Here is a 25,628-nt window from a genome sequence, read left to right on the forward strand (position 1 = left end):
AAAAGTGAAAGGGAACCAGGCATTACAAATTCCAGCCTAATTTTAAAATTTCAATTCAATCGGATGAAGCATTTTTGAATTAGTGTACAACATACAAGAAAAACGCATTTTTTAACACCAAAGTCCCACAACTCTAGAACAACATATAGAAAAATCAGAAAAAAAACGAAAGAGAACCAGGCATTACCTATTCTAGCCTAATTATAAAATTTCGGATTAATTGGATGAAGCATTTTTGAGTTACTGTACGACATTCAAGAAAAATGGCATTTTTTTATAAAAATCAAAGTCCCATACTCTGGACACATCGCAAAATTGGAAAAAAACAAAAGGTAACCAGACATTACCAATTCCAGCCTAATTTTAAAATTTCAGTTCAATTGGATGAAGCATTTTTGAATTCATGAACAACATACAAGAATAAAGAGCTTGGCCGAGTGCACCATGATACGACCGCAATGGTCGACAAGTGTTCATTTGGGCAAGTGTTGACACACTTCTAAAGTGGACACAATAATATGCTTGACACAGTAATTTGCTGGACACAGAAATTACATTAGTACTAAAAAGCACCACTTTGGCCCCTAATAGGTTGGAAGAACTGCAAGTCCTAGCTCAAATCTGCTAAAATTCTCTATGTTGGAAATTTCATAAGGACTCTAAAGAAGAAAAAAAACCTTTGAAATCGGACGAGAAATAAAAAAGTTTGTTTTTGGGATTGAGCACCACTTTGGCCCCTAATAGCTCGGAAACGGTACAAGCTACGTTAAATCCGTCGAGACTCTACCAGTGCAAAAGTTCATAAGGAAAACAATGAAAAATGAAAAAATCAAAATGAAAATATGAAAATTAAAAATTTCATGAACAAAAAAGAGAAGTCCGTTTTAGCCCCTTTTAGCTCTGAAACCTTAAGACCTAGCTCAAATCTGTAAAAATTCACTTTGTTGGAAAAAATATGACTACTTTTGACATAACTGAAAATCGAAATTGTCAATTTTATTTAATATAAAAAGAAATTCAGGTTTAAAGATATTTTTTAGCCTACAACTTTTGAAAATTTACTGGATTTTTTTTCCTTAAATTGACGATTGTTGTTGGAAGGGACTTGGACAATATTCATGACATGGTCAAATTACAACTAGATGGAAAATTAGACGCCTTTTTCGTGCCACCGTGACAATAAGTGAAGGGCATATGTTTATACTGATCCATCTGTCCGTTTGATGTTTTAGAACAAAATAAAACATAAATTATGGATGGATGGACAACAGACAGACGATAAATAATGGATGAAAATGCTTAGTGATGGCAAAAACTTGCAAGCCTTTCAGGCTAAGTGACCAAAACAGAAACCAATAATACAAATCAGCAATTCTTACTTTCTTGTTTCTTGCTTTTCAGCTACTTTACTGCTGCTTGGAGTATATATTTTTCTAGGAATTCTTTTCCTTTTTGGATAGGAAATTGGAGTTTCCATTGTTGGTAGATCTGCAAAAGATGAATATCATATTTGACAGATGTTTCATTACCAGGACCAAAATAAAAAAAATAATGTTATGATCTGACAAAAAAAAAAAAACAAGCTGTGTCAAGTCTTGTATTGCTGTTTTATATTTCAGAATATTTATGTGTCCGTGTCGTTACCAATTCCACTCTGAATGTAAATCATAATAATTTTGCGCTTGACACGAACCAGCTAGTAACTATTGCAAGAAAGGTAACTAGAGGCTCCAAGGAGCCTGTGTCGCTCACCTGTTTTCAAATTTGTCTAAATCTTCCTTTGAGGATGATTTCAGACCCACTGGCTGTATTTTTTAGATCTTGTCCTACTTAACATTTTTGCTGTTCAAACTTTCAATATATCTATAACAGTTTAAAAGATACTTTTTAAAGCACTAAAATCGGTGAAAATATAAAAATAGAGGATATGGTAATAAACAAGTAATAAACATTTAAGGGCAATAAATCCAATAACAAGTGGTCATTTGAACTGTGTGTAGAGCTTTTATTGCTGAACATATTTGCAATCTAAAATATTTTTTTTTCTATCTATAATCACTGTGCTTAAACAGCTGTGGGTAACTTAAGTTACCCACAGCCCAAGATGGCGCAAGACATCTTCTGTTTATATAGATTTTAGTTATTTTAAAGCAAAACAAAGTTGTTTAACGAAGATAAAGCTTTCAAGAAGATGTATATCAGTTTCGCCCGCACTAATAAAAGTAGAAATAACTTAAGTATAAAACAATAAGTCGAAAAACAACTGATTTTAAAAGTCCAAAAGAGGTACGTAACTTTTACAAGAGATATCCGTAACTTTTTTTACGTAATTTACAGAGATGTCCGTAACTTCATGATGTGTCTTTAACTTTTCTCAGAATTTATATTGTTATACACAAAAATATAAAGGTAAGCTATGAAATATCGTAAGTTGGTATACAACTACATTTAGTTACAGTAAAGAGTAAAGGTTAACGCCTTACTTATTCCCAAAAACGGCAAGGGGAATTCATAGTCAGAAGTTCCAATTTTCGAAACGATCCCTTAAAGCAAAACACTAAACCCCTTCAACATTTTTTATTCTAGATTATATGTGATATCACTCTGTCTGTTTTACTCATAAAATTACAGCAACACAGTACTGCAACATACATTTTTACAATAACAAACCACGGCTGTCCTTCATCAACTAGTTTAAGATGAATATTAAGAAGCCGAAAAATCTGAACATGTAGCTTAAATGTTTTTCTTCTATGCGGTGCCAATATTCAAATTTTCAGATGAAATTACAAAAGGGAATAAACCGTACATTAATACTGAAACAATGAAAATATCTTAGCCTTATTTTTAAAGAAACCAGGACTAGTTGGGTTAATAAACTTTCTTCATTATTTACTTGTGTTACTCATCGAAACATAGTGCAATTACATATATGTAATTTCAAATAGATTTGCCAGGATCACATTGTTGTTTTTCTTCAAACAGTTGAAAATAAAATTTCTACTGGGATAATGATTTATTGAGTTCTTTGAAACCCTGTCTCTCCTTCGGTAGCTGTTAATAGTGGAAAATCACTGGTATAAAGCCGATGCCCGTAAATGCAGTTACGGTTAGCCGTAGATGGCATACGAAAATATGGGCATTATATTTTCTAGCTTTTAAGCCTATAAAATTGTTACAATTGTTGAATTTTGCAATTTAGGAAAAGGTCAGTGTCTCAAGATTTAATATAGACCAGAATCATGTTTATTATATGTCTAGCTATTTCATTTTTAAAGCTCTTAGTGAGCTGTAAGATGCGTGTACCTGCTGCTTTTTCTACAGTTTAGATGCCCTTAACTTGTAAAGCGGATGCGTGTAACTTGCAGATCTAATGATTGTAAATTGCAGTAGCTGAAATGCTGAAGTTTATTGCATGTTTAATGTACAAATTATCCTGTATTGGTACGCAATTTTATGTTATATTTTCATGAACGTAGAGAGCGTGGCACTCTTCCTATACGAGGCATCGGATTTAATGTCCCTAATCTGACCGGACCTGACTGTGTATTTGTACATCCAGCACAGCTAAACGGACCAAAGTTAAGCGCTTAAGTTGGTATTATCCCCATGTTTGTGAGTGTCATTTTCTTCGGTGTCCGTGGAAAAGGAAAACAAATGTCAGATCATTATGTATAAAGAATCCTTATATACGCAAAAATTATGCATCCAAAGGCTACAACAGAAAAATTACCCACAGCCAGAGTTTTCGGTTAAGAAAAGTTACGGACATCTTTTGCCATTTTTAAAATTGTTCTTACGCTAAGCTAAGACAAAATGCATTACATTTTTTGTTTTCAGTTGATTATTTTGCCTTAGATACAATACATTGACAACTTGTAAAGAATTATTAATGCGTAAATCTAAAGATATTTGATAAAATTAAAATCGCATTATTTTACGCCGCCATATTGGGCTGTGGGTAACTTAAGTTACCCACAGCCGTTTAAGCACAGTGATAATAGTTTATGAGATAATAGCCAAAAGCATTCAAATTTGCCAAAAACTGTCATTTATGGCCAATAACCCCTATGCAGGAGTATCCAACAATTTTGACATAAATATAAATTAAATAGATCTTGTCATTCTGAACATTTTTGTCCTTGTCACATTTTCTCTGTTTGCAATGAATGGTTTTTGAGATATTAGTCAATACAGTCGAACATGTTTTTCATTAACAGCCATATGTTTAATATATGTACTAAGTCCGTAAACAGGATGGCTTAGTATGACGGACGAAGGGACAGACAAAGTCCATGATTTGCTATTGGAAACCGCAGAAATTGGTAGGATCAAAATCTAAATTAGGAGGTGCACAATGGGAACATGTAACAAAGATTCTCTGACAGTTTCATGGAATTCCCTTCAGTAGTTTAGGGACGGAAGGATGAACGGACGGACACAACGAATACTATATACCCCGTTTTTTTAAGCGGGGGTAAAACTAAATAATGTATCAAATTATTACAATAAAATATCAATGAAAGACTCATTTTTTTTTTTTACAAAATTTTAAAAATAAAGATTGATAGTCATGTTACTGTAAAGGACAGTTGAAAGTATAATTAAAGAAATTGTTCATTGAAACTTTAGGCCAAATTGTAATATATGGACTGGCAGGCCACTCCAAAAGGCCCTCAGTGTCTTGAACTATTTCTTAAATATTGACCTTAATCACATGAAATATTTGTACAAGGTAAATAAATCCTTGTATCCACCTCATCAAAAGTCATAAATTGTATAATATACAATTATGACCTTCATGGAAAGTTAATACAGTCAAACCTGTGAAAACCGGACCCTGAGTAATCCGGTTTCCTGTCAATTCCGGCCGAAAATTAAAGTCCCACTTCCTTCCCTTAATATTCTTTGCAAAAATGTCCCTTGTAAACCGGACCCTGTCTATTCGGAATTCCGATCTAATTATCTAGTCCCAATACAGTAAATTACTTTAATTATTACCTGTCAAAACCGGTTTGGCCTTTTATCATAACGGTATTGATTGATGTCAATCAACTGATCAAGTCGACAGAGATCCGACCACTTTTGAAACGAAATAACTGCTATGGAAAATTAATCTTCAATGCCTACGGAGGAAACTTATGGACAGAAAAACAACTCGTGTTTATCAATTCAAACAATGTGGAGATTCCGACGCAAACAAAATCTGCGAAAGTGAAAATGAAGCGGACGAGCCAGAAACTTTAACTTCATATGAGTATTTCTTCACAAACATTAAATGTATGAATCATTTTTCAAATTCCAAAGATGATGGATTTCTTAACTTTCTCATACCAATGAGAGCAATGATTGAAGATGTTTCGTTCGTAGAAAAATGGTAAAAAGCAGGGACATGTCCAAATATATATTGTGTTCAAATCATCGGCACTCTAGGTTAAATAAAATTAGTTTCAGAATTTTCTATTATTCAATACACTAATTTATAATATGTCAGTAATCTACTGTACTATACAAGCTTATTATTTGTTAATTGCATGAAATATGCAGTTCTGTAAAATATCTGACGTCATGAACCACTGACTTCCTGTCAATCTGAAAACCTGAATAAACCGACCCACTGCCTAAATCGGCCCTTTTTGACGGTCCCAGAGGTGGCCGGTTTACACAGGTTTTACTGTATCCAAAATTGATAAATCGAGGAAGAGGTTATTTCCTGCGGGCATAGCCAAAGGGAAATTCCCCCTTTCGAGATTTAACAATTTTGGATATTAACTTTTCATGAAGGACATAATTGTTTTATTATACCACACTAAACATTGGACTTGTTTTAACCCATTTTACAAGCATCAGCGTAAAAGTTTCATTTCAAAAACTAACTAGTCTTTGAGACTTTCAGGAAATTTACCAAAGTTGGAATTGCAACTTTTGGAATCAGAGCATTTCAAAACATTTCATTAGTTTTTATGATATATATATATGGTAAGTCTTGTAGAATGATTCCAAAAATCAAGCAGTCTTTTTAAGACTTTCAGAAAATTTACAAAACTTGGAATTGCAATTTTTTGAAATCTTAGTGTTCCATGTAATTCCAATAAATAAAATGTAGCAAAAGAGATTAATTGCAAGTTAAATTTTGAAAAAATAATGAGTCTTTGAGACTTTCAGGAAATTTACCAAAAATGGAAATCTGAACATTCAAAAATATTTTGTTTGTTTTTGCAATGTAAGAATAGTAAGTTTTGAAGAACATTTTCAAAGATTTGCCAGTCTTTGAGACTTTCAGGAATTTTCTTAAAACTGGAATTGGCATTTTTTAAAAATCCAAGTGTGCATATCTTTTTATATGTTATTGTAAAACACAATTAGTTTCAAGGAACATTTCCAAAATTTAAACAGTCTTTGAGACTTTCAGGAAATTTACCAAAGTTGGAATTGCCATATTTGGAATCCAAACATACAGTATTGTTCCAACTGTTATACTAATACATAATAAAAAGCTTCGCCGAGCACAGCATGATACGACCGCAGTTGTCGACAAGTGTTCATTTGGGCAAGTATTGACACACTACTAAAGTGGACACAATAATGTGCTGGACACAGTAATTTGCTGGACACAGTAATTTGCTGGATACAGTAATTAGCTGGACACAGTAATATACTGGACACAGAAATTAAGACCCTTGTAGCAGGGAAACCGTAAGTCCCAGCTTAAATTTGGAGAGAATCAAACGGGTTGGAAATTTGTTAAGGAATCCAAACAAAAAAAATGTTGTAATTTGACGAGAAATAAAAAAGTTCTATTTTTGGAGTTAGCACCACTTTGGCCCCTAATAGCTCGGAAACGGTAAAAGCTATGTTAAATCCGTTGACATACTATCGGTGCGGAAGTTCATAAGGAACATAATGAAAAAAACAAAACCAAAATAAGATGAAAAATAAAAATTTGACAAACAAAAAAGAGAAGTTCATTTTAGCCCTTTTAGCCCCTTGTAGCTCAGAAACCGTAAGTCCTAGCTCAAATCGGTAAAAATTTTCTGAGTTGGAAATTTCATAAGGAATGCAAAGAAAAAAAACCCGTTGAAATCGGACGAGAAATAAAAAAGTTTTTTTTTTTTATTTAGCACCACTTTGGTCCCTAATAGCTCGGAAACGGTAAAAGCTACGTTAAGTCCGTTGACATACTATCGGTGCGGAATTTCATAAGGAACATAATGAAAAAAACAAAATGAAAATAAGATGAAAAATAAAAATTTGACGAACAAAAAAGAGAAGGCAGTTTTAGCCCCTTTTGGCCCCTTGTAGCTCCGAAACCGTAGGTCCTAGCTCAAATCGCTTAAAATTTCATGAGGAATCAAAAAAAAAAAACCCATTGAAATCGGACAAGAAATAAAAAAGTTCGTTTTTTGGGATTTAGCACCACTTTGGCCGCTTATAGCTCGGAAACGGTAAAGGCTATGTTAAATCCGTTGCAATATTACAGTTGCGGGATTTCATAAGGAACATTATGAAAAAAATTTGATTAAAATTGAACAAACAAGAATGTGTCCTCAGTACACGAATGCCCCACTCGCACTATCATTTTCTATGTTCAGTGGACCGTGAAATTGGGGTAAAATCTCTAATTTGGCATTAAAATTAGAAAGATCATATCATAGGGAACATGTGTACCAAGTTTGAAGTCGATTGGACTTCAACTTCATCAAAAACTACCTCGACCAAAAACTTTAACCTGAAGCGGGACAGACGGACGAACGAACGAACGGACGGACGGACGAACGGACGCACAGACCAGAAAACATAATGCCCCTCTACTATCGTAGGTGGGGCATAAAAATAAATCCTCTACATCATATTTAATATAAACACTTATTTTGCCCTTTTTGGCCCCTATTTCAGGAACCGGCGGGGGCATAACCCCCAAAAACAATCCCAAGCTGTATTTTGTGGTTATATTCCTTGTGTTAAAATTTCGTAGCATTTGCTCTATCAGAACTTAAGTTATTGTCCGGAAACCATTAATCTGGACGACGACGACGACGCCGACACCGACGACGCCAACGGACAGGGGCGATACCATTATACGAACGCAAAATTTTTGCGGTGGTATAAAAAGTTAGTTGCTTGGATCATAATCATACCAAAAGATGTCGCATATTAATCATTTGGTGGGAAATCATTTTGCCCTAAGGGCAAAGTTCAAAATTCCGAAACCTTCGACACAGACAACTTTCATAGTACTACTTATACACTTATAATTTTCTTGTTTCTACCATGAAAGGTGTAAGAGGAGTTCGTGCAGAATCGATTTTGTCATTATTTTTAACCCTTAGGAAAATGCCCTCAGGGCTTGCAGGCAAAATACCATGCCACTGCTAGACTTGGTACCCATAATGGGAGGTCATACTGTTGGAACCAACTTCCTATTGTAAATATTTTGGAAGATTTCACCATTTTCTGCCTATCTCAAAAACGAAATTTCGCTCATAAATTTGCCCTAGGGCATGAATTTCATACCCTGATCACATACTCTAACATGCTACCAAGTTTCAAGTTTCCATCATTTCTAGTTTCTGAGATTTTGCATGACATTACATACATACAAACAGACGGACTGCATTACATACATGACATAATCCCCCCGCTTTCGCTTAGCAGGGGGGATAAAAACAGCACTTGACAATATTTATACCCTCTTCTTCATTGATAATATTCTCTTCTGAATCGATGAACTGTTCCCTCTCAAAATCTTCTTCTGCCTCTACACCTTCCATCTGAGTATTTCTATCTTCTTCTCTGTCTATTTCTAACTCTTTCTCTGAATAAGGAAAGATATTTCATTAACTAACATAAATTGCTTACCTGGATAGTCTTAACCAAACATATCAATGGCTAAATATAGCAATTTTAATGCCGTTTTAATTTTTTGTGTGTGATCTATGCATTCTTTTAGTAACAATTTTGAAGATGACTGAATAAAAAAAAAACTAGAGGCTCAGGTGAGCATCAAGAATTGCCCATGGCAGCCAATTTTGTTGTCCAATCAGGACGAAATGAGGCAATTTTATAACAGACCTTACATAGATGCATCCTGCCAAGTTTGATTCCATTTAGCCCAGCGGTTTCAGAGGGGAAGATTAAAGTGTGATAAGTTATGATAGATGTTTCATGGTGGCAAAAGCTCACATTACCCTAATAATAATCTATAAAGCAATCAACAATGCTCATCTTTCATACATGTTGTCTGAAATAAATTAAATATTCTGCAATCATGGACTAATGCAAAACATATTACAATTAATCATTCAATTATTAAACAGAAATCAAAAACACATGTTTTTGAATTCACAATTCCATTTGTTTCTTTGGTAAAACTCTAAATTTACCTGAATCAGAGTCCAAAATGCATTGCAGTTGTTCTATTACCCTGGGCCTACTTATGACGTACTGCATCACCACAGATGGATTTGCATCTGCAAATCTGGTCCATTTTTCTTTAACTGAAAATATAAGATTTTCATCCAATGATAAACAGAGGACAGGTCTGAGCTTTTTTTTTGCAAAGGTTTATTTTGCCTCTCAAGCTTAAAATGACTTAATTGACAGTCCAAAATAACATTTGAAATTACAGATAATTTTATCAATACAAACTGAGGTGCTCAACAACCTACTTTGTTGACTACTCAATAACCTATATTGTGGTCAACACAGGAATTGTGTTACCAGTAGCTTGCTTCATACAGTAATGTGTTTGATATGCTTACTTTCTTGACAGTCTAACTTGCTTGCCACGATTATGTTGGTAGTTCACTATTATTGAAATATATTGGAAATCAGAATTAGAATAAACAGCTGCGCCACAAGTGCAATATACGCCCATTCCGAATTTTTTTTATAGTTCATTTCAAAACATATGCAGTGGAACCTGTCTTATCCGACACACCTCGGGACCAGAGAAATATGTCGGATTGGACAGGGTGTCGGAATACTCGGGTTTCACATTTGATAAAAGTGAAATAAGCATGTAAGATACAAACGTGGGCAATAACACCCAAAATAGGTTTTACTAAGGAGATCCTTTAAAGAAAAATAGTGTTTATGAAACATTACACCACGTCAAGTACGAATTCCCAAGATCTTGTAAATATTTAGTACGATAAATTTCAGTGAGATTGACAAGTTCTTAGAACATTTACAGTGTTAGTCTTCATCAATTGTTTAACTATTTTCCCAGTCATGGTTATTTGTATCATTTAGTCGGAATATCGTCTTCGACACTGGTCACATAAATTAAACTGTCAAAATGAAATCATTTCACAGTCCAATTAGCAATATTTCTTCGTCTGGATTTTTTTCCCCAACAATTTACTCACATTGAATTAAGAAAGACATTATGAAAAGTATGTATTAAGATTTATATATTTTCCATATGTTGTAGAAATGTTTTTATCCCGTACTGAGCCTCAAATTTCCTATCCGATCAATAAAAAATAACAAGATATTTGTGTACACAGGTAATGGATTAAATTACCTTTAATAAAAATGCATGAAATACACCTGACTGAATTATGATTACCTTGTTTATAAATTGATTAAGGAGATCAAAGGGTCGGATTAAACAAGTATAATTAGAGTACTTATGAAGGCTGGGACTTGAAAATGCTGTCGGATTACGGAGTAGACGGGTGACGGAATACAGAAGATTTTTTAACAAAGAATGTTAAAGAAAACTTTCGGGACCAGTAAATTTTGTCAGATTTCACAGGATGTCGGAATATTCAGGTGTCGGATTAAGCAGATTCGACTGTAATTATCAGATCATGTCTATTTCAAACAAAACAAAAGAAGAAACACTATGTGAATTTTAAAAGCAAACAGACAATTATTTTTATAAAAATAAAATTTAATAAAATAATGAAAAAAATAATAAATTAAATATAGAACCAAAAAAAATCTAAATGAAAATAGGAAAAAAATATTCTTTAGTTATTCACAAAAAAAAAGTAAGTTACTTAGTCCGCTCCCAACTCCAGAACTCTAAAAGGACAATAGGGAAAATAACAAAAACCAAAGGCATTTACTCTACATAGGACCTACATGTAACATCATGTTAAAATTTAGTAAGAATTGGTCAAAGTAAACTTGAGTTTTTGTGAAAAATGTCAATTTTCAATGAACAAAGTCCCATAACTCTTGAACGACAAAAGTGAAAATCAATGAACCGTAACAAGACTCAAACTCAATCTGTAACATCAATAAATATCTATATACCAAAAATCAGTTCAATATCTCAAGGTGTTTAGTAAAAAAGTCTGGAAAACTGGTTGTTGCGCAACAAGTCAGAATGACAAACAAGGGTAAAACTATATGTCCCGACCACTTTGTGGCGGGACATAAAAAAGTGCTGAAAACTTCAAATTCACTGTAATTTTCTAAGTCCGAGGGCGTAACTTCCGTAAAAATTATTCAACCACAACCAAAGTAGAACTTAATCTGTAACTTCTCATGATAAGACCACATACCAAAAATAAAATCAATTGGTTGAACATTACAAAAAAAAGTGTGGAATACTTATAATTCACTGTAATTTTGTATGTATAGAAATATTTTATATTTTGGGCCACTTTTACCTTTAACCTATGTCTTTTACTTTTTATTGTTTTGTATGTTTTATATTTGGTTTGTTTAGCCCCACTGCCAGTGGTTTTACATTTACAATTTCTTTGATATTGAATTTTTCTATGTCCAAGGGCTGTAGCTTCCGTGAAAATCATTGAACCGTCACCAAACTCTAACTTAATCTGTAACTCTTCATAATAAGGCTACATACCAAAGATATTATCATTTGGTTGAAGCATTACCAGAATAAAGAGCTACGCCAAGCGCAGCATGATACGACCGCAGTGGTCGAACAGGTGTTCATTTGGGCAAGCATTGACACACTACTAAAGTGGACACAATAATATGCTGGACACAATAATATGCTGGACACAGTAATATGCTGGACAGAGAATTCTGATTAGTAATAAAAAAACTTTTTTTTGGTTTTTTTTTTATTTAGCACCACTTTGGCCCCTAATAGCTCGAAAACGGTAAAAGCTATGCTAAATCTGTCGTACTCTACTGTTGCGAAAGTTCATAAGGAACATAAAGAAAAACTAGAAAATGTGTCTGTAAGCCACAGATGCCCTGCCATTTAGATCAATATGAGGTTCCATGTTCTCTCATGTAAAAATTGACCAAAATGCTGCTGAAAAGAGCTGTATGGCAAATTTAAACCAAAGTCACTCAAGCATAAGATATGTCAAAGTGACCAAAAAGAGGTCAAACTGTGCTGCACTGTGCAAGAATACTACAACAGTGTAATATCATTGATACACTACCACAGATTCCGAGAAATGGCAGTAAATGCAAAACTTGACCAAAATCATTCAAGCATAAAATGTAGGTCATGGTATTCTAGAAGATGCTGAACTGTGCTGCACTATGCAAGGACACTACAATACATTAATATCATTGATATACTACATTAGGTTCTTGAGAAATAATCCTCGACACAAAACTTTACCAAAATCACTGAAGTATAAAATGTAGGTCATAGTGACCAAAAAGATGCTGAACTGTGCTGCACTAAGCAAGAACACTACCAATAGTCTAATATCATTGATACACTACCATAGGGTTCTGAGAAATGGACCTATACACAAAACATAACCAAAACCACTGAAGCATAAAATGTAGGTCATATTGACCAAAAAGATGCTGAACTGTGTTGCACTAAGCAAGAACACTACAACAGTCTAATATCATTGATGCACTACCATAGGGTTCTGAGAAATGGACCTAAACGCAAAACTTAACCAAAATCACTCAAGCATAAAATGTAGGTCATAGTGACCCAAAAGATGCTGAACTGTTGAACTGTGTTACACTACATAGGAACACCACAGTGGTGAAATATCATTCATATATTACAATAGGTTTCTTCACAATGGTCATTTATGAAAAAAGTTATTGAAGTCAATCAAGCATGAAATGTAGGTCAAATTGACCCAAATGTTGTTGATCAATGTAGTACTATTTAAGAAGAATATACTGATGAAATATCATTGGTACATCATTATCACATTCTGAGAAATGGACCTTAACGCAAAACTTAACCAAGATCGGGACAGACGGACGTACATACGTATGTACGGACGGACAAGGGTAAATCTATATGCCCCTTTCACTTCGTGGCGGGGCATAAAAACAAAACCAAAATAAGATGAAAAATAAAAATTTGACGAACAAAAAAGAGAAGTCTTTTTTAACCCCTTTTAGCCCCTTATAGCTCAGAAAATGTAAGTCCTAGCTCAAATCTGTTAAAATACACTATGTTGGAAATTCATAATTTGCTGTTATACATTTTGAAATTGTTTAAAACACTAAGGTTTTTCTACTTCAAGGCATAGGATTTCCTTGGTCTTATTTTGGTGCCCTGTTTCGGTATATTTTGGGTTTATAAGCTCTTCAACTTTATAGTGATTTTGGATTTGCATAGTTTTAGATACATGTAAGAGCGTCACTGATGAGTCTTTTATAGACGAAACGCGCGTCTGGCGCAGAAAAAATCTTGCCTTGAACTTTGATGTGATTTTTTTTTTTAACACCATGATGGTTTTCACTGCTGGTGGAGGTATTCTTCCTAGAGGTTAACCCGCTCCGCTAGTCAACACTTCGGTGCTGACGTGATTCATCAAACTAAATGTGCTGTTATAAATTTTGAAATTGTTTAAAACAATAAAGTTTTTCTACTTCAAGGCATAGGATTTCCTTGGTCTTATTTTGGTTCCCTGTTTCGGTATATTTTGGGTTTATAATCTCTTCAACTTCATAGTGATTTGGATTTGCATAGTTTTAGATAAGAGTGTCACTAATGAGTCTTTTATAGACGAAACACTCGACTGGCGCAGAAAAAATATTGCCTTGAACTTTGATGTGATTTTGGTTTTTTTTTGACTGAAAATGTAATTTTAAGAATTGAATGCAGATTTTGCATTTTATGGGCGTGTAAAAGCGTTGACCGTGCACACATTTTTTGTATGAAGCGCTTCCACGCTTTATATAAAATGTGCTTCGGTCAACGCTTTTACACGCCGATTAAGTACAAAAAATATGCATTCAATTCTTAAATCAATGTGCATATAAACATGATAAACATCATAAACTCACAAGATTCCACAGGTGCACACGTCTTTCTTGTTATGAAATTTTTTATCCAGGTGTAAAGTCTATTCTTTTCTTTCCTTTTCCTTGAATTCTGTCCACAACTGTCCTTCTCATCTAGAGGGGGACTGTCATACTTGGTTCCTACTTCCTAAAGATAACACACATGAAAATCAATATTCAGCAGTTACAAAACTGTACACTAAATAATAATATATGTATGCAAGAGCAAAACAAGAAATCTGTGTGAACTGATGCTTATTAGTGATACTCCGCTCCCGAACTTTGGCGCTAAATACGGAAAATTGAATAATAGATAGAAATAAAATTGTATAATAATAACATCATGAAATAATGGGTGAGATATCACTGATGAAGATGCGTGTCAAAATTCTTTCAAATCTCCTTCCCAAGGGTATGAAGTTAAACTTGTAAATGTATCATGTGTATTGAGTCTGCAATGAAATTCTTGTTCCATATTAAATCTAACTTGAAACTATGAGCACAACTCTATACCCCACCCCTTTTTCCCTCTCACTTGCCTAACCCTATAAGTCATGAGACTTACATCTGATATCGCAAGAAGTTCATCTTCCAATGATACAACCACCTAGGCTCTACAGTACAAAAGCTATGCCAATGATACAACCACCTAGGCTCTACAGTACAAAAGCTATGACATGAAGAACATGAAGAAGAAAAGCTTTAAAAATTATAAAGAAAAAAGTGGATGACATTTTACTATCATGAAGGTCAAGGGTCACATTGACCTAAATTTGGTACGTGACACATCATCTTCGTTTTGCTATCATGAAGATCAAAGTCAAGGTCATTGTGACATAATTTCATTCGTGACACATCCACCTCCCGTATATGATTCATCCACATACCAAGTTTGATAATCCTACAATGTAGGTACTAAGGTACAAAAGTTCTGCTCAGGACAATGAGCAGGACGGATGGACAGACAGACAGACAGACAGAGGTGATTCCTATATACCCACACAAACTTCATTTGATGGGGTATAAAAACGTCAAATAATGCCTTCAAGTTTTTACATGATGTTAACAGTCTACAAACAAACATTTGGGACCATCTTATATTCTTACAGGGTATAAAAAATTGTCATGCATGTCCATCAGACAGTCTATATCCTACTATCATGACTATAGTACAAACCTGAACAATGTCAGTTTCTGTTTTCATTTCCAGATATATTTTTAAAATATATATCTCCAGGGGTGATGTCTTTGGTGTTTTTTTGATGACTTCCATCAATTTTTCTTCAAACAAGATAAATGGGGATGTAGGTGCCATGCTCATAAACTATAAAAAAAATAAACACAGATTTGTTACAACAATATCATCTTTTGAGGAGAAAAACGTCACATTTCAGCAATGCGTATTGCACACATATTTGTGTCAGGATGTTAATGCTACAGATACATGTAGTGAATGGGCTATTCCAGAAATAATCCATACCCCCCCCTATAGAAGGTATATGGGGTTCAGAAAAAAATCCATGGAAAATTTGGGATGTGGTTCAGAAAAAAATCTGGAATTCCATGTCGGTCCTATAGAAGGCAAAAAGATAAATTAAAATATTCCATGGAAAATTATGCTGTTGTTATTAGAAAATTTCTGGAAATCCAGAGCATCCTATAGAAGGCAACAATAAAAGTTTAAAAATTCCATGGAAAATCTGGATTCTAGTCGCTTTCAGTAAACTTAAGATAAATTTGTGCTTGTATGTATATCTGTAGTTCATTAGGTAATTCTAAAGCCCTATGTATCTTTACAAACAATGTACCAGAAATTTAAAGTGGTTTAATAGGTTTTTGCTCGTTGTTGAAGGCTGTACGATATTCTTAAGTGGTTAATTTTGTATCTTTTGATCTCTGGTGGGGAGTTAGTACAAATAATTATGATGTCTAGGAAAGCTATTTTAAGCTTTTGCTTTGACGCCTTCCAGTGGATCAAAAGATGTGAAAATTGAAAAATACCCACAGCAGATGGCATGATTATCTTAACTATTGGAGAGTAGTCTTATTGGCAATTTGGAAATGATACCACATTTTATTATTTTAATACTACATGTATAAAGTGTGTCCATACATGTTGTAAGCCAGAGTTGTCAGTACTGAACTTAAGGCCGTACTTTAACCTATAATGGTTTACTTTTTAAATTGTTATTTGTATGGAGAGTTGTCTCATTGGCACTCACACCACATCTTCCTATATCTATTAAGTCTGAGAGTTGTAAATTTGAAATTGTTTGCAATAGGACCTAAAAAAAAATAAAAAAATGTACATTTGTTCATGTACCTCAGCTTCTAACATAACATTCAGGGGATATGATATTCATGTAGATATTGATAGTGATAATACTTCAAAAGAAATGCATACTTTCAACACCACATGACATGTTTACTATTACATTTGTAATCTTATTGGGACAATTCACAACTTCTAATTGGAGATTGAGATAATAATATTTCCCCCTCTTTTCTTTTACCATGGAAGTTACATGTACATGCATGTATATCAGTATATTGGTATTATAGAACTTGTTTGCTTTTTTGCATTTTCATAAAACATGTGTTATCATGGTTATGGTCATGGCATAAGGGAAAAAATTCTCAGAAAATAAATGCCTGTGATTAAAAAAAATATTTTGAAACTTGCATTTCTAGAACTAAGTGAAATTAAATTGATATGAATACTGTGTATATTATAATTTATTCATGACAAAAATGATAAAAAAAAAACCTTTATAAACATAACAAATGGTTCTAACATCCAAATTCCACTAATTATATTTAACTTTTGATTTTGTAATCAAACTTGATTATAGACCCATAGTTATCTTTTTGTTTCAAGTTTGTTTTTTATTGTGAAGGAGTCATATTTTAATGCAGCTATAAGGTTTATGATAAAAAATGCAAAACATCCATACTAAGAAATGAAGAATCAAAAGAAATGACTAAGTAAAAATACTGGATGTTGATAACAAATCAAGATTTTTACAACTATTTACAAGTCAGTGTTTTAATGGTTTTAAAATAAAAACAAAATCATAGTTCACTATCTGGATTTATAGGGTTTTATTTACAATGATTTATGTTCTCTACAAGTATGTTTGTATTGAAATTTGTGAGAAACCACACACCAGGACCTACTGCTTTTCATAGTTGTTGAGGTTGAAGATTATTTTATCTAGCCATCTAGTTGACAAACAATCAGTAATTAAAAAGCTTTAAAGAAGTCCCACTGTGAACACATGGCCATTTCTGTGGACTTTAATTATATCATAATATACTACATGCAAATACTTGAACCACATGTTATAAGACAAAGGAGATAAATACTAGGAACTATGTATCCATAATCCCTTGCTCTGCAAAAATAAATATTTAGTCTCAGTTTTAAAATTAGAAAAGTTTATTTTTTTATTATTTAAATTGTTATTTTTTCCGTTTATTTATCAATCATTATAATACATTGACTCTATTTGTCTAAGTGGATTAATATGATTACATCTATTATATGAATATGTTTTGAATATATATACATAATGTATCATCTTTCAGTTCCATAACTTATCTTAACTTTAAAAATGTTAAACATGTATACATTTAAAAAATCAAATGTCATTCATATTATACAAATTTAGAGTTTAACAATTGTTTAAAAGTTTTGTAATTTTCTTTAATTTCATGATGTTTTAGGAAATTATAACATGTAAAGAAATACAGGAATTTGAAAACAATAAGAAATTATATAAATCGTTCCCCAAAGAAGGATTGTTAGATGTCTAGATTTGGCCACTTTAGTTGCAGGCGACAAATAGAAAATTGTAAAACTGCATGTACAGGAAATTATATGAGATTAGAGACACATTTATTTTGTAATGTATTGTGAACTAATTTATAATTTTTTTAAAAACCATTTGTATTTGGAGAAAACATTTTCAAATTGTGACTGTGGTATGAGAACATTAAAGGAGTAGGTCCGGTAAGGGCCGATTTTGGCCCCAAATTTCAGTTTCATCTAACGAGATATTTAGGACACTTTTTAAACACTTAAGTGTATATTTCAATTGATTCGATTAGTTTATGTAAAAGATTTAAATGATCAGTCATTAAAAACGCTCCGATTGAAGCTTAAATATGAACAAGAGGCTGTCACAACGACAGCAAACCGGATTTATTAATATTTATTTGTGTCCTGGCAATATCACAAGAACCATTACTGATGAATGGTGAAAGTGAAAATTGTCAACATCAAATTTGACCTCCATTTTGTCATCAGTATCAACATATAAAAATTTGAAAAGCTTAGATTGAATGGTTCATGAGTAAATGCAACAACGTGAATGGAAACGCCATTTTACAATCTTTCAAGAACCATAACTCCTGAACGGTAAAAGTCAAAATCATCATTACTGAACTTGACCTCTATTTTGCCATCAGTAACAACATATAAAAATTTCAAAAGCTTTGGTTGAATGGTTCATGAGAAAATGCACGGACACGACTGGAAACACCATTTTTCAATCTTTCAAGAACCATAACTCCTGAACGGTAAAAGTCAAAATCGTCTTTATTGAACTTGACCTCTATTTTGTCATCAGTAACAACATATTAAAATTTGGGAAGCTTTGGTAGAACAGTTCATGCGTAAATGCAGGGACACGACTGGAAACTCCATTTTTCAATCTTTCAAGAACCATAACTCCTGAACGGTAAAAGTCAAAATCCTTATTATTAAACTTGACCTCCATTTTGTCATCAGTAACAACATATAAAAATTTCAAAAGCTTTGGTTGAATGGTTCATGAGAAAATGCATGGACACGACTGGAAACACCATTTTTCAATCTTTCAAGAACCATAACTCCTGAACAGTAAAAGTCAAAATCGCCATTATTGAACATGACCTCTATTTTGTCATAAGTAACAACATATTAAAATTTGGGAAACTTTGGTAGAACAGTTCATGCGTAAATGCACGGACACAACTGGAAACTCCATTTTTCAATCTTTTAAGAACCATAACTCCTGAACGGTAAAAGTCAAAATCGTCATTATTAAACATGACCTCCATTTTGTCATCAGTAACAACATATTAAAATTTGGGAAGCTTTAGTAGAACAGTTCATGCGTAAATGCACGGACACGACTGGAAACTTCATTTTTCAATCTTTCAAGAACCATAACTCCTGAACGGTAAAAGTCAAAATCGCCATTATTGAACTTGACCTTCATTTAGTTGTCAGTAACAACATATTAAAATTTTAAAAGCTTTGATTGAACGGTTCATGAGTTAATGCACGGACAACATTTGATTGCCGCCCGCCCGCCGCCCGCCCGCCGTACATCCCCAAATCAATAACCGACATTTTTGTCACAAAAATCCGGTTAAAAATCTAACAAATATGCCAAAAAACGTCACTTTTAAGATGGTTTTCGTCAAAAATGAAAGTGGCCGCATCCGTGTTCATCCTCAACCTTTATATATCATGTATATGTTATGTATTATCATCAAATACAACTTACATTTTAATATTATGAATGAACACGAATGCGGCCACTTTACAATACGCACATTTAAAATTCAGTTCAAGAGAAGTCCGAGTCTGATGTCAGAAGATATTACCAAAGAAAATATTTAATCTCCTGAATAAATGTCTCAGAATATTCACATGACATTCATATTTACCAAGCCAAAATATGAAGAAACTCGCCCCTTTACCCTCGTTACCCGTAATGCTGTATACATAACTTCTCTTCATTAGAGGCTGCATTATCTAAGCTTTAGACGGAAACTGTCTAAAATTTAACTAAAATGCTATAATTGTGAAGATTTCAGTAATTTAGCATGACTTTATGATGCTAGTACACGATATATGTACATTGTATTGTCAAAAACAGCACATATTTATGTAGCAGAAGCATTCTACTTTCCAAAAAATAGCTAAAAGATTACATTTGCTCAATTTTGCAAAGCTGCTTAATTTTGGAGCCAAAAAGGGGTCTTACTGAACCTACATGTACTCCTTTGATAACTTCTCAAATTTCATTCCAGTATACAATTTTTTTTTGTAGAAAATCAGTCATTTCTTATTCAAATTTATATTGAAGATTTTATAATATAAATATAAAGATAACATACATACTAAACAAAAATTTTGTTTTACAAAAAAAAGGGGGGGATGTCTGGAGCTTATAAAATTCAAAACTCAGAAGATTTTGCCACTAGCTGATTTTGATAACCAATATAACAATCTATTTATGTTGAACCATGGAAGTATTATATTGACAGGAACTACAACGATTTGTTAGCACTTATTTATAACCCGGGGAGCTCTGTAGAAAAGATATGGAAACTGACTAATTAGTATGTTATCGTTAATAGCCCTTTGTGACCATGTGCGATGCCGCCGTCCTAAATTGACCAGACATACTTCTTATCATCACGTGGTTTTTATTGCGAAAGGTTATCTCTAATACCTGTCGGAAACCCCTTTGTTTATTTCAATCTCGTCTGTGGTCTTTCAGAATTATTCAATTTTTCAAAACAAATCGACTGATGTACAAAACAAGAAAATCGGACGAGAACTTTGAATACTACAACGTTTTGAAGTGGTGAGTGACAATATTTCATTAGTTTGTGGGTTAAGTTTAAATCGTAATTAAGGTGTGTTCCGGTTACCGCCGGTTAAAAATAAATATATTTGATAAAAATAATTACTGTGAAGTTTCGAGTAGTCTATATAGTTAAGGTACTGGATAACCCTGGAAAGTAGAAATTTCCAGTTTAAAATACGAAAATTAATCGAACAAGTACCAACATCAACAAAATACAGAAGAAGAAAACAGAGATCTCACTTCGTTGTGTAGCTATTTATATAATGTTGGTTAATATCTTTTTAATTGTGAATATAAAAACTTCATGTCTACCCGCAATTGAAAGACCTTTCCGATCATATAAAGCCATGGTCAGTATTTTATCATTTGAACATGTATGACTATGCCAATATATATACTAGCCAAGATTTAAAAAAAGTCTTTATGACCCGAGTATTGTTTTCTCACAAGGACAAATCTTAAAGTTATCAACTTCTACTGTAAATCTTATACTTTATATATGCACTTAAAAAACAAGGTTTAATGTCTATTTCAAAAACGTAAACTGAAACTGTTTTACAGTGCACTTAACATATACATGTCCATGAAATCAGAAATCAGTGATGTATATTTGGCAGTCAGGATATTTCATATATCAGTGGCGGATGCAGGAATTTTCGAAAGGGGGGGTGCTAGCCCAGGGCAAAGGGGGGGTGCAAAACATATGTCCCGATTCAAATGCATTGATCTGCCAAAATAAAGGGGGGTGCGCACCCCCGGAACCCCCCTCTGGATCCGCCACTGTATATAATAATATACGTAAAGCCTTATTTAACATGGTGTTAAACCAGCCCTGGATTTGGAGTACATTTGTAAGTCTTATAATTGCTCTATAATAAAATTGTCTTTTTTTAAATCTTGATTAAATCGGCTCAATTTTCAATATGTACAGTCCCGAAATATGAATGAAATACATGCCACTGGACGTAAGACAAACAACTTTCAATCACAACTTATGATGTGCTTTTTCTACCCTTCAACCCTTTAAAACAAATCCAAAATAGTCTTTTTTTGTCAACAGATATGGTAAAAAATGGACCCAGACTATAACTGTCGTTTATGTGGAACTACAGAAAAGAGAACTGCTCACCACCTATAATACGAAAAATCAAAATATGCTAGAGACATTAAACTCTCACTAAACATTGATATTCAAAATGATCCAAGTGATTTTCCAAAATTTATTTGTATTAGTTGTCAATCTAAGTTGTATATATGTTGAATCATTGCAAACTAGATTTCGCAAAAAGACTTGTTTTTGACATTAGTGCCCTTGAATCTTTCTCTTTTGTTCCATCGCGCTTTAGCGTGCTGTACCATCGTACTTTAGGGAACAAACAAACATTGCACTTTAGCGTGAGACACCGTCATACTTTAGCGTAGACCATTGCACTTTAGCGTGACCATCGCACTTTAGAGTACCATCGCACTTTAGAGTCCTACATGTATAAACAAGAAGATGTGGTAAGAATACCAATGAGACATCTCTCAACCCAAATCACAGCGCATAAAAAGTTAACAGGTATAGGTCAAAAACATGGAGCCTTGGCTCACACCAAGCAACAAGTTATAATGGGCCCCAAAAATAACAGAAAACCAACTGTGGAATCTATATGAAAAAAAAAGAAACCAGAAACATGAACAAGTTACTACACCAACAAATGACAACCACTGAACAATGTCAATGGCATCTGATTTAGAAAAGGTGCATAAAAAAATGTAGTGTTTTAAACATTACAACAGGAGCCAACCTTCACCCTTACCAGAGACCGTAATGTATCATAACAATATAAAAAGACCCAAGATAAATTATCCATTGAATGATTGTACATTTGAAATGGATGAACTTGATCACAAAGACATTTAAACAAAAACAAGTAAGCATACAGCTGCCATACACTGAATGAATGCCAGTTTGATCTAATCATCTACATGTATGACACACAAAAAACAATATTAAAACTTATATGTTTCATGAAAATTGTTTATCTGGAATTTTTCTGTTGGAAATTAAATTTGTCTGGAAATATTTATTTCCACAGGATATTTTCTTGGAATTTTTAGTATTATTCTCATTTTTTTCCTGGAATATTTTTTAGAATTTTTGAAATAATCTGGAAATTATTGACAACTTACAGAATATTTTCTTGAAAATCTGAGATTTTAACAGATTTTTTTTCTGGAAATCCTTAACCTTCTATAGGGGGGTTAGTCCAAATAATTATGACGTCTTGAAAGGCTATTATAATTTTTTTCTTTGACGCCTTACATTAACGTCGTCGATGTAAGGCGTCAAAGAAAAAAATTATAATAGCCTTTTAAGACGTCATAATTATTTGGACTATAGGGGGTATGGATTATTTCTGGAATAGCCCAATACGAGGGGGAGGACAGGGGGGTACCCTTCTCCCTTCTCCCACCCATCTTCTCCTTTCTCCTACCCCTGTTCTCCTTTCTCCCATTAGAATAAAACATCTCCTTTTGAGATATTTTTTCTTGAAATATAAGAAAAAATTTTAAAAGGAGATATTTTATTTTTTCTCCTTTCTCCCAGCCTTCCTCTCCTTTCTCCTACCCCCTTTCTCCCACCCCCTTTCTCCTTTCTCCTACCCCCTTTCTCCCCGTCTCCCTTACGCCTGTCCTCCCCCTCCAATACGGCAATAGTGAATAATCAACAATAAGGGATTCTACACTTCAAGAGGATTTTCCAACTGAAGTGGTTCATCTGGTAAAGGTGGAAAATACGGGGGGGAGGGGTCCGCCACTGTCTCACCATTCCTCCATAATTATTTTTATGGTTGTGTTTCCTATTCTTATCGTTGCGTTTTGTTGTTAGCGCCTTATGACAAATCCATTAAATATGTGCATGATGTGTACACTGGTTTTGCTGACGTATCTATTATACAATAAACTGCATATCGGAATCGGTTTTTGAGATCCGGATTGGACACGACTGGTGTGCGACTAAACCCGAGACTCGCCGAGCGTTTTACACTCCTACCTAGGAGTCTACTCCCGTATTCGGAAGAAGAAATATTTAAAATTTAACTGTCGAGAGTGGATAAATATCGTATTACACGAGATTTGGTGGTGGAATCTGTTTATCTAATGATTTTCTAACAATACGCAGGCAAACTTATTCCTTCTTTGCGACTGATCTGCAAAAAGATGTGTTCTTTCTATGTGATGTCATCAGGCATGGTCGCCTTTTTTTCATGCCGTCACAATAGGAAATTCGGAGGAAAACAAGAAAATTCGACGTCATAATCGGATTTTAACCAATGAAGAACTGAGATCAAACGAAGCACACGTGGATTTTTTTTATACAATGGGTGCACTAGAAAGGGATAAATTGACTAAAAATTAGAGAAAAATATTTATAAAACTTCTGAGTAGTTGCTATTGTAGAGGGGGAGGACAGGGGGTACCCTTCTCCCTTCTTCCACCCCTCTTCTCCTTTCTCCTACCCCTCTTCTCCTTATTTTTTTTTTAATTTACCGGAAAAAAGAGAGATATTTTATTTTGTCATATTTTATTTTTTTGTCCAACTTTTTCTCCTTTCTCCCAGCCTTCCTCTCCTTTCTCCTACCCATTTCTCCTTTCTCCCACCCCCTTTCTCCTTTCTCCTACCCCCTTTCTCCTTGTCTCCCTTACCCCTGTCCTCCCCCTCATTGTACGTATTTTAAAAAATAACGATTTTTTAAAATAAAAAACAAATAAAATAATTGTTGAAACTTCATTTAAAAAAAACGGCTATTTTTAGGTTGTCCCGCGTAACATATTTCAGTTATTGTAACCACTAAACTATGATTTTCGTCAAAACTATTTAATATTTTGAAAAACGTGTTTTTCCATTATTAAACAGAATAGTTCCTCCATTCCTTTATGCATTTTTATGACGTTATGATGACGTCATAGAAAAAAAAACGCGTTCAATACTAAAAGGGCAAATCTGTCCCGCGGGAAAAAAAATTGGGATTCCAGATTTGAGAATCAAAAAATATTTATCTAAAATGAAAAAAGTGTAGTATTTGTATTTACTACATCAATGTTAATTTGCTTAATTTTATGAATTTAAAGACAAATATCCTGAAACATGATATATGGTAATTTATGAGCGATTTTTCAAAGGCTTACAAGTTTGTCGCACCGCCATTTTTTAACTTAAAAACGAACTCAACTCAAATTTACGTCCATTGTTTGCTTATCACTGCTCTTATAATGGTAGAATTTATGATTTTTTAAAATGTTATTTTTCTAAATTTTCAAAAAACTGAAATACATCAATTTTCGATAAGTAGTTAAAAAGCACCGTCGATTTTGCCGAGTCTTACAAGAATGTCGCACTTGCTTAAAAACAACGTTTCAGTCGAATTTTCGGTTTGAACGTTACGAAATATTCGCGACGTTGTGTTACGCTTACATGTACGAACATATCGCGCGTAACGCCTTAGACATATCCTATCATATATTTTTTTCACTATGTCTGACGGTATTTTGTACAGAATATTCTACAATCAGACAAAACTATATAAAACATAATTAAAAATTTTAAGATGTGCAAATCACAATGACATTGGTGTCCTGTATACTGACAGTGTAGTATATTCTTCAGGATGACAGTGTTCAATGATTTAATTGTTTGCATCTTTTTGTTGACGGTTTACCGTAGCGGTTGTTCAGGTGCAGAATGGTCGTTCGTTTAGATTAGTTGCCCTTGGAAAAACGCGTACA

The 25,628-nt window shown here is 33.6% G+C and overlaps 1 protein-coding gene across 1 annotated transcript; it reads right to left on the bottom strand.

Annotated features, from left to right (window-relative positions):
* Nucleotides 1–1,379: 1,379 nt before the first annotated feature.
* On the bottom strand, nt 1,380–24,425 carry LOC139508676 (uncharacterized; the record flags this gene model as incomplete). The annotated part of the gene is made up of 6 exons (XM_071295993.1): nt 23,668–24,425; nt 15,386–15,532; nt 14,212–14,356; nt 9,384–9,497; nt 8,690–8,815; nt 1,380–1,488 (listed from the first exon to the last, which is right to left on the bottom strand). Coding segments are annotated over exons 1-6 (644 nt in total), but the record flags the coding sequence as incomplete, so codon positions are not given.
* Nucleotides 24,426–25,628: the final 1,203 nt, after the last annotated feature.

This window comes from Mytilus edulis, unplaced genomic scaffold, assembly GCF_963676685.1.
Source record: "Mytilus edulis unplaced genomic scaffold, xbMytEdul2.2 SCAFFOLD_777, whole genome shotgun sequence".
Classification (NCBI taxonomy): Eukaryota; Metazoa; Mollusca; class Bivalvia; order Mytilida; family Mytilidae; genus Mytilus; species Mytilus edulis.